Below are 13,608 nucleotides of genomic sequence, written 5' to 3' on the forward strand. Positions count from 1 at the left end.
ACACTCTCTTCGTCTTCTTTGTGGCTGTCTGTGTCAATCTGGTTAGTTTTCCTATTTTGCTACGTCACAGCCTTCCCATTTTCACACATCCTAATCACATTTTTTCCCTCGACGCGATAAACATCTTCCCGACGCATTCCAACTCATATTTCCGAAGTTTTTAACGTTTTAATCGTGTAAAGTTTTAAAAACAGACTAAACTCACCCATTTTCCGACCGAATGACGTCACAATGCACTCTCCAGCGCTCCAACGACACTTTCCAGATTTTCTAAAAACTCTGGGAGGGAGCGGCACTCCAGCGCTCCAATGACAGTTCGCAAAGCAGGACAGGCCACTCCTGCCGAGTGACGTCACAATGGACTCGCAAGGCAGGGCGGGACACTCCGGGAGGGAGGGGTACTCCAGCGCCGGCGCCCAAGGACCTGACGACCGAGACCCAACGCCCGGTGGGGAAGGTGGTGTTGCAGCTGGAGTGAGGGCCGAGCCCGGGGCTTGGGATGGGGCAGTGACTGGGGCCGAAAAAGAAGCCGCCGCTAGAATCAATGAAAGCCTTGGTCTGGGGTCAGGGATGAGCCCGGAGATGAAGTCGGGGCCTCCACTGGAGACCAGGCGGGGGCCGAGCTGACGGCTGGAGTCTACAGCCAGGGCCGGTCCGTATATGAGAAACAGGCCGAGTTCCAGGCCCTGGCGCTGCTCTACGACCTGGGTAGGTCCTGGGGCAGGGAATGGGATGGGAGGAGGATGAGGGAAATGAGGAGGAGTGAGATGGGGGGAGGGGAGTGAGGTGGTAGAGGGAGATGGGGGGGGGGGGTGTGGAGGAGGGAGATGGGGAGTGGTGGAGGAGGGAGGAGGATGCCCACTCCCTATCTACCCTCACTCCCACCCTCTCTACCCTCCTCCCTCTCTGCCCCTCTTCTCTCCCCCCTACCTCTCTACCCTTCCCCCCTTTCTCCCTCTCTACACCTCCTCCTCTCTCCCTCCCCCTACACCCCCTCTCCCTCTCTACCTTCCTCTCTCCCTCTCTCTCTCTCTCTACTCCCTCCTCCCTCTTTTACCCCCGCCCTCTCAACCCCCCCTCCCACCCTCTACCCCCCTCCCTCACCCCCCTCCCCCTCTCTACACCCCTCCCTCTCCACTCCCCCCCCCTCTCCCCCCCCCCCTCTCTACACCCCCTCCCTCTCTACCCCCCCCCCCCTTCCACTCTCAACCCTCAACCCTCCCTCTCCAGGGATTGAAGAGGGAGGATGAAGAGGAGGAGGGAGTGCCTATTTCAGTGCTGTACATTTCTTATTCTATGATCTGGTTGTCACTGCCAAGACTATCACTTATTGTCTCTCCTTGAGAGGTGGTGATGAGGTATCAATTTGGTATATCCTCAAGCTCTTCGGTTCCAGGTAAAACAAACCCAGACATATCTGTTCTTTCCCCATATGTGAAACGCTTCATCCTATGCATAATTTTGGTGAATTACCTCTGCACCCTCTCCAGTGCAATCACAATTGCCTTGTAGTCTAGCGATCAGAACTGCACACAGTACTCGAGCCATACATTTGTTTATATTGGTGTACCATTACCTCCCTGTTTTTGTATTCTTGCTGGCTAATGCTTTTTTAATCACCTCTGCTTCATGTATCCTTGGATTTGCACACTTCTGTTCCCAAACATTCCCTCTGGTTATACCATTCATTGTGTATATCCTAACCTTGCTCATCCTTCCAAAGTGTATCACATCACACTTAACTGGAATAAATTCTGTCTGGCATTGCTCAGCTTGACTTATCAATTCATCATTATGATCCTGTTGACACACTGTATCCCTCCGTGATAACAACACCACCAATGTTTGTCATTTAGAAGTTGATCATAACTTCTACATTGACATCTAAATATTTTCTGTACACAACTAACAATAATGATCCCAGCATTGATCCCTGTGGTAGACTTCTAGTTACAGGTTTCGAATCACAAAAGCAACCCTTCACCTCATCAGCCTCACCCTTTTATTACCAAAACAATTTTGCCAACCAGCTACAGTTCACATGGCTTCCAACCCTTTCCATGAGGGACCTTGTCAGAGGCCTTATTGAAGTCTGTGCAGGCCACATCAATCACACTGGCATCAATATGTTTTGGCCAGATAGGATCTCCACATAACAAAAACGAGGCTTTGATCTATTCTTTTCCAAGTGTAAATTAACCTGCTTTGCCAGAAGATTTCCCAATAACTTCACTGCCCATGACATCACACTCACTGGCATCTAATTACCTGGCTGATTCCTGCTGCCATTCTTGAATATCTCCTCATTTTGTGCGGGGTTGGAATGCTGTCGGGGTGGAGGCACTTCGCCATTTTGCGCCAACTTCCAGCATCTACAGTCTGTTTCTTTATATGGCATTTCTGGATGAATATGGTTGTGAATACTCCAGCCTTTTCTCCGGCAGCCTTGCATTGCTAAGGATGTGCATGCACATGGAGTCTCTTTTACCCTTGAGCAGTTTAATTGTCCACCGTCATCCTCAGCTAGATGTATTAGGATTGAAGGTTCAAACTGATCAGCTGGTTGTCAGATTATTTAGTTCAGCCTATTGCAAGCTATTTTTGCTGTTGATCATGCATGCAAGTCCGGTATTGTGGTCAACTAGGCTGACACTTTATCATTTCTTGGTCTGCCTTTTGCAGTTCAGCATGCTCTTCTGCACTCATTGAACCAGTGTTGATCTGCTGACTTGATAATGAATGAGTGAAGGCCATGAGGTGAAAGGGTTGTGATGGTATAGATTTGTCGATGGTTCACAGCACCTCCTGCATGCCCAGATATCAAAATATTGTGAATCTTATCCTATATACTCAATTTGTAGTGTTAGGTGGGGAAGGCGTGGGGGCTTGGAGGATGTCTGTTTTTAAGTGGTCATTGCTATGTTCTCTAAAACAAATGTTATCTTGTTTATTACAGGGATAGAGACTGGAGGAGTGGTTTTGAAAGATCCACACAGTGTGTCTGAAATACAAACTTCAGCTCCGATCTCGCTGCAGTGTCACATTAATGGACACCCCCGGTATGCTGCTCGTTGCTTTACTGAATTACTCCAGCATTTGTAAAAATTAGATGGTTTCAACAGTTTATTTGTGATGCAAGGCTGTATTCAGTGAGGGACAGCCTTATAAAGTCAGTTAGCCATAGTGAAGAGTCACTTTTAGATTAAAAAAAGAATGTACTGAGATATATTATTTTAACAATCAAAACATTTCCCAAGTGAATAACCTCTGCATTTAACCACCATATAAACACTGGTTGATGGTATTATCTCTTTTGAGATCCATGATGATCTCGGCTTGCATGTCACATAATGCTCGTCATGTAGCAGCTGAAGATTTTTCAGTTTCATCTTATTATTAATTCATGACAGCAATATTGTACCATAAGTTAAATGCCACTCATTTGCAGCGCCTTTGGCCTAATGGTACGAGTAAGATTTATTTTGATTGTATTGACCAACTTTAGTTTTGTCAATTCTGTGGGTGCAATTGTTGGTATGAAACTAGAACATTTGCCTTGAGAATAATCAAAATTGCAAAATGACAATTTTTTTTGTATGTTTAACTATAACTTGAAACTTTTTTACAGTCTAAAAACTCATCTAGCTCGATCTGAAGTCAAAAGTTTTATGCAAACTAGTGCCTAGGACAGCACAATGGCGTAGCGATACAGTTGCTGCCTTACAGCACCAGAGACCCAGGTTCAATCCTGACTACGGTTGCGGTCTGTATGGAGGTTGTACTCTCCCTGTGATCGCATGAATTTGGTTTCCTCCCGCACTCCCAAGATGTACTAGTTTGTAGGTTAATTGGCTTCGGTAAAATTGTAAATTGTCCCTAGTGTCTAGGATAATGCTAGTATATGGAGTGATTGTTAGTTGACGTCAGTGGGCCGAAGGGCCTGTTTCTGCGCTGTAACTCTAAAGTTTAAAGTAAAGTTAACATTATACCCTCTACATCAATGAAATACGAGATAACCTTCCAGTATGTCCATTGCAAATCACAAATGGTTCCACAAGTTTAAAGTGCAGCAAATATTCAAATCCTTTCAGGATTGATTTGAATGTAATTTCTTTAAAAAAATTATCAGGACTTTCTTTTGTTGGTGAATACTTGCAGTTTATGCTCACTTGGCTTGCCTAAGTGGATTGGGCTAATAGCCAAACAGGATACCAGTACCTAAATCCTCCTTCCTTGTCAGAAAACATCCCACAAAGCAGGAACAGATTGAAATTTGAGATTGGATACAATGAACTGGATACTTGGAAGTCAAAGGCATACTGAAGTATGTGATACTCTACCAGCTTTGGCATGGAAACATCATATAATCCAGAGCTAGACACAAAAAGCTGGAGTAACTCAGCGGGACAGGCAGCATCTCTGGAGAGAAGGGATGGGTGATGTTTCAGGTCGAGACCCTTCTTCATTCTGAAGAAGGGTCTCGACCTGAAACATCACCCATTTCTTCTCTTCAGACTGAAGAAAGGTCTCGACCCAAAATGTCACCCATTCCTTCTCTCCAGAGATGCTGCCTGTCCCGCTGAGGCCCTCCAGATTTCTGTGTCTATCTTCAGTTTAAACCAACATCTGCAGTTCCTTCTCACACATATAATCCAGAGCTTTGGACTAATGGTCTGGAGAGAACAAGTTGAATCTCTTCTTGTGTAGGAAGGAACTGCAGATGCTGGTTTAAACCGAAGATAGACATAAAAAGCTGGAGTAACTCAGCGGGACAGGCAGCATCTCTGGAGAGAAGGAATGTGACATTTCGAACCCAAAACATCACCCATTCCTTCTCTCCAGAGATGCAGCCTGTCTCGTTGAGTTACTCCAGCTTTCTGAATCTCTTCTTGACAGCTGAGGAACTTAAATGCAGCCAATTACGTCATAAGTGAATAAAATCTGATTTTTGTATAACAAACTGGTTAAAAACTCATCTAGCTCATCAAATAACCTCCGGATCACATGATTTTAGAGCGAAAAAGCAACCATTGTTAGCCATTATAGCAAACGTTCAAATCCAGGCCACCATCACTAATTCCAACTCAAAATCTCAAATTACTTCATAAAATAAGACGTACGGACCGGACCCCTTGCACCAGCTGTGGCATCAGGTTAGAACACAACAAAAGCATTCTCAGCACAATTGATCTTGAAATGTCTATTAAGTTAAATTATATTTTTGGTTTCTGACAAGTTTTATGTCCAATGTATATTTGTGAATGTACATTGTAGTCCAGCTGCACATTTACCATGTAGCAATCTTCATTTTCCTAGCCGGGCAGTTAGTGTCAATATTTCAATTACATTTAAGCTGAGGAAACTTGTTATACAGATATATTTGTAACCTGGAGCTGAGAAGAATTATGACGAACCTCCCTATTCAATTGAACAGCATTAATTGTAACTCTTTGATCATGCTTTAATATAGCAACGATTCCAAGTTGCCACACTGACATAACTCCATCGGAAATAGTAGAGATAGTTTAAAGTAGCTGGAGTAGAACCTGAGATAAAACAGGAATTGCAAAGGTGACTTTGTTCTAAAAGAGTTAGCGGTGAAACAGAAGGAAAAAATGCGAAAAAGTGGTTCCTTGAGTCTGCCCTATTATTTAACAATAACATGATCCGATTTGTCGTCTCAACTCTGCATTCCAGTCTACCATGGTAAACTTATTCACCCACTTGCATACCAAGAATTTATTTAACTATACCTTAGACAGCCATGTTTTATATAATCTACATACTTTCATCTTTCTTTGATGTTTGAATAAAAATGAATACATGCCATTTAAAAAAAAAACTAAGCACCAGAAATTAGTCTTGTAGTACCCGACTGGTAAACAGGCTAGGAGTCATAAAATTACCCCTCAACAGTATTCTTCATTTCAGGGCCAACTTTGGATTTAATCTGCCATGCTCCTGGGTTCTTGGCCGTTTACTTGCATGACGAACCTGCCCTGTGGGATTTGTCAAAAACTTTGATTAAAATCCCCTGTACACTACATCAGACTCACCCCACTAGGTAGAAACAATATTATATTTGTGGTTTGTGCACAAGCACACTGACTGTATGAGTTGTCAATGGTGCAACTTGAGCAGAGAATAGAATTGAAGGAAGCACAGGATGGAACCATGGGGCATTCTCGCAGGCAGGACTGCAGGAGAAACCATTGAAGACAAGTATAGAACACAATATGATAGGAAAAAAGACACAATGAAGAACAAACTAGTTAACCGAGCTGAGCATGTTGAGAAATCGAGACATTGGATATTATGCACTTTGCCCTTTGATCAAAGTTGGCAATATCTTCCTTAATGAGTAAAATGGGTAGAGGAAATGGTTGGAGAAGGCCAACAGGTTGAACCTAAATATTGTGATGGGATTATTTCTCACAGGTAGGTAAAGTTTTGCGCTTTCAGTTGGATTGGATCAGTAAAACTATTCTCAGAATATTAAGTTTCACGCCATAAAATTAGATTAAAAAAATTAACTACAGAAAAGTAAAATAGACTCTGTTGATTATAGAGTAAAAGGAGTACAAGTTCAAACTGGTAAGCCAAATTTAGGAGCATAGCCAAAGTTCCTTGCAGAGTGATTAACATATAGAATCTGCCTCCATGTAAAGTAACACCCAGCCATTGTTTGGGAAGAAAAAACAGTTTGTTGCTTTGTTGAGTAACTCGGGTGCGAGTGAGGCATCAAAATAATGACAGGTTTTGGTGCAGTAAATAGAAAGAGGTTATTGGCCGAGGAACAGCTTCTCAGTCGTCAAGTACAAAAACAGGCACCGGCCCACTAGGTCCATGTCAACTCAAGTAATTAACAGTATTCAACCTGTTTCCCAACACTTTATTTTTGCCTTCCATCACAGTGAGGAATGTGGAGGAGTCACTGTGGTGGATGATTATGTTAAAATGTATTTTATGTGTTCCGTTGCTTTTTATTTGTATGACTGAGTTGGCAAATTAAATTCCTCGTATGTTGCAAAACATATTTGGCTAATAAAGTATCATTGTGATTATGGGGATTGTGATAATCTGTGAACATGTATGCCTTAATGATTTAAGTGTTTGGCTCAAAGCTAAAATGTAATGTGTACCTGCCCATACCACTTCCTTGTGTAGTGAAGAGTACCTGCTTTCACCCTCCTTTGGGAAGTGCGTGCAGATTCCAATTACCCGCTTGATGGAAATGTTATTCTTTGGTTCCCCTATAGATCTCTCTTTACCCTATATCTAAGCCTTCTCATTTTAGCTACCCCTGCAAGGGTGAACATTTAATATATTCACCCTTTCGGTGCATTTCATAACTTACAATACCGCTATCGCCCCCCCCCTTAGCCTCTTCCCCTCCATGAAATCTACCCAATCCCATAACTGAAACACTCTATCCCAGGCAACATCCTGTGCTGGGTACATTTCCTGTGCACCCTCTCCAATGCAATCATGTGACAACCATAAATGCACAGTGTTCTATCTGTCGCATAAGCAATGTTTTATAAAGTTATACCATAACCTCCCTGCCCTTGTATTCAATTCTCTGGCTAATGAGTGCTTATATCCCACATGCGTTCTGCACCACACTGTAGACCTGTGCTGCCATCTTTAGATTCTTGGGCTCGTGCGCCAAGGACCCCTGTTCCTCAAGACTCCATGGAGCCCCACCATTCACTATCTCTGGCCTAACATTATTGGTCCCTCCATCGTGCATTGACTTGCACTTATCAGGATTAAGTTCCATCTGACATTGTTCTGGCCATTTTACCAAATCCTCCTCACTATCAAGTGCAGCACCAACTTGGGGCCTTGTGGAACCTTGTCAAGGACCTTTGTGAACTCCTTGTAATCCATTTTTCATCTACAACTAATTAGTTATAGAATGGAGAGAAAGAGTTATGGGTGCAGATTGATTTGAGAATTTTTCAAGAAATTGGATCAATACTCAAAGGTAATCAAAATCTCCGTGAAGAGCAGGAGACTGGGACTGACTGGATTGCCTCACCACAAGTGAATACAAACTCTGGTCCAAATGACTGCATCTGTGCCATAATAATTCCAATTGTAGTTATTCTAAATATTATTATGGCCTCAGATTGGTAGTAGTTCCTAAACCGACATTTCATTTTTACATGGTGGTTCACAGTGACAGTAGGGAATGTATGGTGTCACTAACTCTTGATATCAAGTACCTGGCTTCCTCTACAAGTTCCAGGCGACTCTCATCTTCAAACACAAATTTGTAATTGCCTAATATCAAGAAAAATCTCCTTCATAGTGTTTATCTTAAATGCATCTCTTTTCTGCAGTTGGCGTGTTACCTTGTTGATTATTTATTTAAACCAACTGAAATAGTTCAGGAGCATGTTGTAACGTGATATTTTTCTAGGACCATTCTGATCCAAATCTTGTTTTTCATATATTCCTTGTCTTGTTTTATTCCTCCCCACATTTTAGTCCAAGCTGGCAGTGGTTCAGAGATGGCATTCATTTAACAGATACCAATCATTATACATTTAACACCAGAGAGCACAGTTTGACCATAAAAAGTGCTAGTCCTGATGATAATGGTGTCTACTACTGCTGTGCAAAGAACGCAGTTGGAAATGTTTGCAGCAATGATAACTTCACACTAATGATAATTGGTAAGTAGTGAACCTTGAATATGCTAGTCCAGATAACTGCTGTGAATCGGTTTTAGTTGCAGGATATGTTATTAATATCTATGTATAAACTGATAAACACCGATAGTTTTCACCATTATGTTGAAAATAATAAGAGCTTTGGTTAATCAGGTTAATAAGAGAATTAAATAAGGCAAATCAAATGGTTGATTAATTTGCAGAGACAATGGGATAAATCTTCACGGAAAACCAATTTGAGGTACGGTAGTGATAAAGCAGCTAAATACCAGTGTCTTGGATAAATAATGAAACTGTTAACAATGTGGAATTTGGAACAGCAAAAACTAGTCTTAATAAAAATGACCACAGAAACCATTAAATAGTTGAAATAAATCTGGTTTACTCTTGTCCTTCATAGGAGGATATCTGTGAGAATGTCATCTTTATCCAGTTTGTCCAATATGTAATTCCACAAGGTACCCTAGTATGTCACCAGACTATTTTTTAGTCAATTGGGTATTCTGAAAATCTGGGGCTTCATAATCAGCTTTCTTTATGCCAGCTTATTTTTCCAGGTTTTCAAAACTAAATTCCGTGTTGGGTAAAATTTGAGCATGTTTTATGTATTCTCTCTCCAGCCCTCTATATTAGTTTAGTTACCAAAATACTGCACTATCATACCTTTTGTGAGCCTATTTGTTTCGCCCGCTGTTGTAGCCTGAAGAGGTCTGCTTAGAAATTCCCCATCTTGCCATCCCCTCCATTATAGTTGACCTTGTTGGCTCAATATCCACTTATGTCCCTTTACATTTTGTTGAAGTATCTTGGAACTCAGTTTCTACATAAGCAGACTCGCCACAAAGTACTATTGCTAAAGCTATTTTTATGAAAAAAACCAAAAGGGATATAATTCAAAGGGACTCTTTGTGTCTCCCATTATACCTGTAACAAATATAACTTGTTTCCCTCTGAATCACTGAAATTAAGTCAGACTTTGTTGTGTATGAACTGTGAGCAACCATTGTTTCATAATGTAGGCAAAATAGATGGCTTGGGGACTGTTACCTGGATATTGTATGTTCTAACCATCTTCTGGGAAAAGTCATAATTATAGTGCACAGAAACATGAACTTGTTCAATGTACTTTAAACATTATTATTGTATCCGCTCCCTGCCACTCCTTCTGGCAGCTTATTCCATATATCTACCACGTCCTGTATGCAAACTTTGCCCCTTGGGGCCCCTTTAAATCTATCCTTCTCACCTTAAACCAGTGTCTTGTTTTCTTCTCCCCTGCCCATATGACCATCCATCTGCTCCTCGTGATTTTATAAATCTCTATAAAGTTACTCTTCAGCCGCCCACACTTGAGGGAATATGTAGGAAAGAACTGCAGACGCTGGTTTAAATCGAAGATAGACACAAAATGCTGGAGTAACTCAGCGAGGCAGCATCTTTGGAGAGAAGGAATGGGTGACATTTCGGGTTAAGACCCTTCTTCAGACTGATGTCAGGGGAGTGCAAGCTGAACTCTCGTCGGAGAGAGGAGGAGAACTTCTTCAAAGTAGACATACCTTGAGGAGATTTTGCGGTGGAGCAGACATAAAGTGAAGGAAAGAACTGCAGATGCTGGTTTAAATCGAAGATAGACACAGACTGCTGGAGTAACTCAGCGGGACAGGCAGCATCTCTGGAGAGGTATTGGGTGACGTTTTGGGTCTTCAAACTGATGTCAGGGAAGTGTCTCAGCCTATGCAGTGCATCCAGTTAATCCTTATAACACAAGTCCACCCGTTATGGCAATATTCTTATGAATCTTTTCTGTGCCCTGTCTAGCTGAATCGCATCCTTCCTCTTGTGTGTTGACCAAAGCTGTACATAATATTCCAGGCGTGCTTTCACCAATATCGTGTCCCGACTCTTGTACTCTATGCCCCATCTGATGAAAGACAAACATCCCAAATGTCTTCCCAAATTTGTGTATCTGTATCACTTGTTCTCTCAGTTTTACAATGCTCTGCAGGGCCCTGTCATTCACTGCGCATTATTTGGCGTGATTTAACTTCCAAAATACAACACGTTGTACTTTTCACAGCTGCCTTTTCTTTCCTAGTTAATCTAGATCAATTTGTAATCTTAAAGCAACCTTATTCACTGTCCAGCATACCACCAATTTTGATGTTGTGAGCAAACTTACTAATCTTATCACCGACAACCGCATCCCGATCATTAGTACGTATGACAAACAACATGAGACTTGGCACCAAATCCTGCAGCACATCACGAGTCACAGGGCTCCAATCTGAAACCTCCCTCTCATTCCATCTACAAAGCAAATTTTGTATCTAATTAACCAGCTCGTCATGGATCCCATGTGATAGAAACATAAAAACATAGAAATTAAGTGCAGGAGTAGGCCATTCGGCCCTTCGAGCGGTGTGATATCACCTTCCGGACCAACCTAACCATATGATATATTGTCAAAAACCTTGTTAAAGTCCATGCAGACAATATCTTCTGCCTTGTTCTCGTCAATCTTCTTGGTCACCTCTTCAAAAAAACTCAATTCAAATTCGCAGACGTGATTTCCCACGCACAAAGCCATGCTGACTATCCCTTCTTAGTCCTTGTCTTTTCAAAAGTTACAATAATACGCATAATAATTTAGGAGACTAATTTATGTCTGTGACCTTATATGATTGAGATAGCTTAAGTTGTGATGCATACCTGTATTGACCCTTTCACGATTGTTAGATCTAGATCATGTCACCTTACAGCCTTTTCAAACGATAAGTTTATGCACCTTTTTACTGAAGTTTAATTCTTGGTTCTAATTCAATTTCACCCTTCCTACAGCCCATTGAGCCTCTGCTGGTTCTCAGACATACTGCCCATCAGTGTATATTCTGTCCTTTGTGATGGCGGGATCAAGAAAAGGGGGGGGGGGGGGGGAGGAGGTTTCAGAGATGTTCCAAGTGTATTTGAGGGCAGAGTGGAAGTCAGTGGTGAAGTTAATGAAATCAATGAGTTCTGCACGGATGCAGGTAACAGGGGCTGGGGCTCATGTAACCCATGGCTACACCTGTAACTTGGAGAAAGTGAGAGGAGTCGAGGAGGAGTTGAGGGTGAGCACAAGTTTCACCACGAGGAGGAAAGTGTTAGTTCAGTTAAATTGAATGGGTCTCTGTTCAAGGAGGAACCAGAGGGTTTTGTGACCCTTGAGTCTAAAGAAGGGTCTTGGCCCGAAACATTGCCTATTCTTTTTCTCCAGAGATGCTGCCTGACCTGCTAACTTTCACCTTTCCTGCTAAGTATTCAAGAGGTTAGGGGTTATTTAGCTGTGATCATTCTGAAATTGAAAATCACCAGAGGCTAGGTTTTAAGTACAGGCAGAAAGATTCTTGCTTATCAAGAATTTATTTAACTGCCTTAAAAATATTAAAAGAATCTACTTTGAGGGAGAAAGTTGCAAGTCCTTATAGCCCTGTCCCACGGTGCAAGTTCATTCCAAGAGCTCTCCCAAGTTTAAAAAAAATCAAACTCGTAAGCATGGAGAATGAACGTAGCGGGTACGTCGGATCTCGGGGACGTCTCTTAGCGCTAACGGCAGGTACTCGGGAAGACTCGTGAAGACTTTTCAACATGATGAATAATGTCCACGAGAGCCCCGAGTACCGACGAGTGGCCAATACCGTAAATCTCCGAGTTCGAATCAGGGCAAACCCGGGAGAACTCGTGGAATGAACTCGTAGGGTGGGGCAGGGGTTTTACAGGTATCTTCACTAAGTTTAGATTCAGCTTCCCATTAAATGGGAAACCTTTATTTTTAAACAGTGTCCCCCTTTTCTAGATTTTTGAAAGGAAATATCCTCTCGATTCTACCCGCTCCCTAATTTATCTGTTGTAGGGGCATTTTTTTTGCCTGCCTACCTTAAATACTTTTTCAAATCATCACTTTCTATCTTGTACTATGTCATCCGGGTTTTCAATATGGTTCCATTGCTCCATCTCAGGTGAAACTCCAGTTAAAACAAAACAAAACAAAGTTGTGCCTGAAACTGATTCCATTATTCCACATAATGCCTAACAACAGTTGTATATAATCATAATTGTGTTTGCATTCTGCATCTCTCATGGTTACATTCTGCCTCATTTTATTTGAAACTGTGAGGAACCTTTTAGAAACATAGAAACATAGAAATTAGGTGCAGGAGTAGGCCATTCGGCCCTTCGAGCCTGCACCGCCATTCAATATGATCATGGGTGATCATCCAACTCAGTATCCCGTACCTGCCTTCTCTCCATACCCCCTGATCCCCTTAGCCACAAGGGCCACATCTAACTCCCTCTTAAATATAGCCAATGAACTGGCCTCAACTACCCTCTGTGGCAGAGAGTTCCAGAGGGATTTTAATGCCTTTTCTACACTGGAATCCCTAAGTACCTTCACTTGCACCATATTGTGCTGGCATGTATTCTGTAGACCAAGGGTCGGCAACCTTGTTCTGCATAGGGGCTAGGATGCATGTCTGTGAGTGGATGGCAGGCCACATCTATCACGTGTACACATGGATCGCGCCCCGGAACACTGACCCCGAGTTATTCACTCCTCCCCGGCCTATTGACAACATCGATCCCGACAGTGAAGCCCAGACACAGAAGATGCTCGGCCGTGCCGGCCACTTTGCGCAGGACGCGGTACGACCAGCGCTCGGCGCTGCTCGGCTGCTCCGCCATTGCGGCCGCCAATGCAGTCCTCCTTTCGTCACCGCGCCTGGGCGCCGCAGCCTCGGGCCAGGGTGGTACCGGAGATGATGGAAGTCTGTGGGCCGGATGATTACAGGGAAAAAAATATGCCTGCGGGCCGGGTGATTTCAGGTTAAGGGGCGTATTCGGCCCGTGGGCCGTAGGTTGCCGATCACTGCTGTAGACCCATCTGTAATTC

General features: G+C 42.8%; 1 protein-coding gene across 1 annotated transcript in view; it reads left to right on the forward strand.

The window, feature by feature from the left end:
- Positions 1-13,608, forward strand: part of ptk7b (protein tyrosine kinase 7b) — a 150,316-nt gene that overhangs the window by 80,553 nt on the left and 56,155 nt on the right. Inside the window, exons 3-4 of the mRNA XM_055636138.1 lie at positions 2,957-3,059; positions 8,497-8,684. Coding sequence (XP_055492113.1) covers positions 2,957-3,059; positions 8,497-8,684 — 291 coding nt within the window. The remainder of the gene's footprint in view (positions 1-2,956; positions 3,060-8,496; positions 8,685-13,608) is intronic.

Source organism: Leucoraja erinacea, chromosome 5, assembly GCF_028641065.1.
Source record: "Leucoraja erinacea ecotype New England chromosome 5, Leri_hhj_1, whole genome shotgun sequence".
NCBI lineage: Eukaryota > Metazoa > Chordata > Chondrichthyes > Rajiformes > Rajidae > Leucoraja > Leucoraja erinaceus.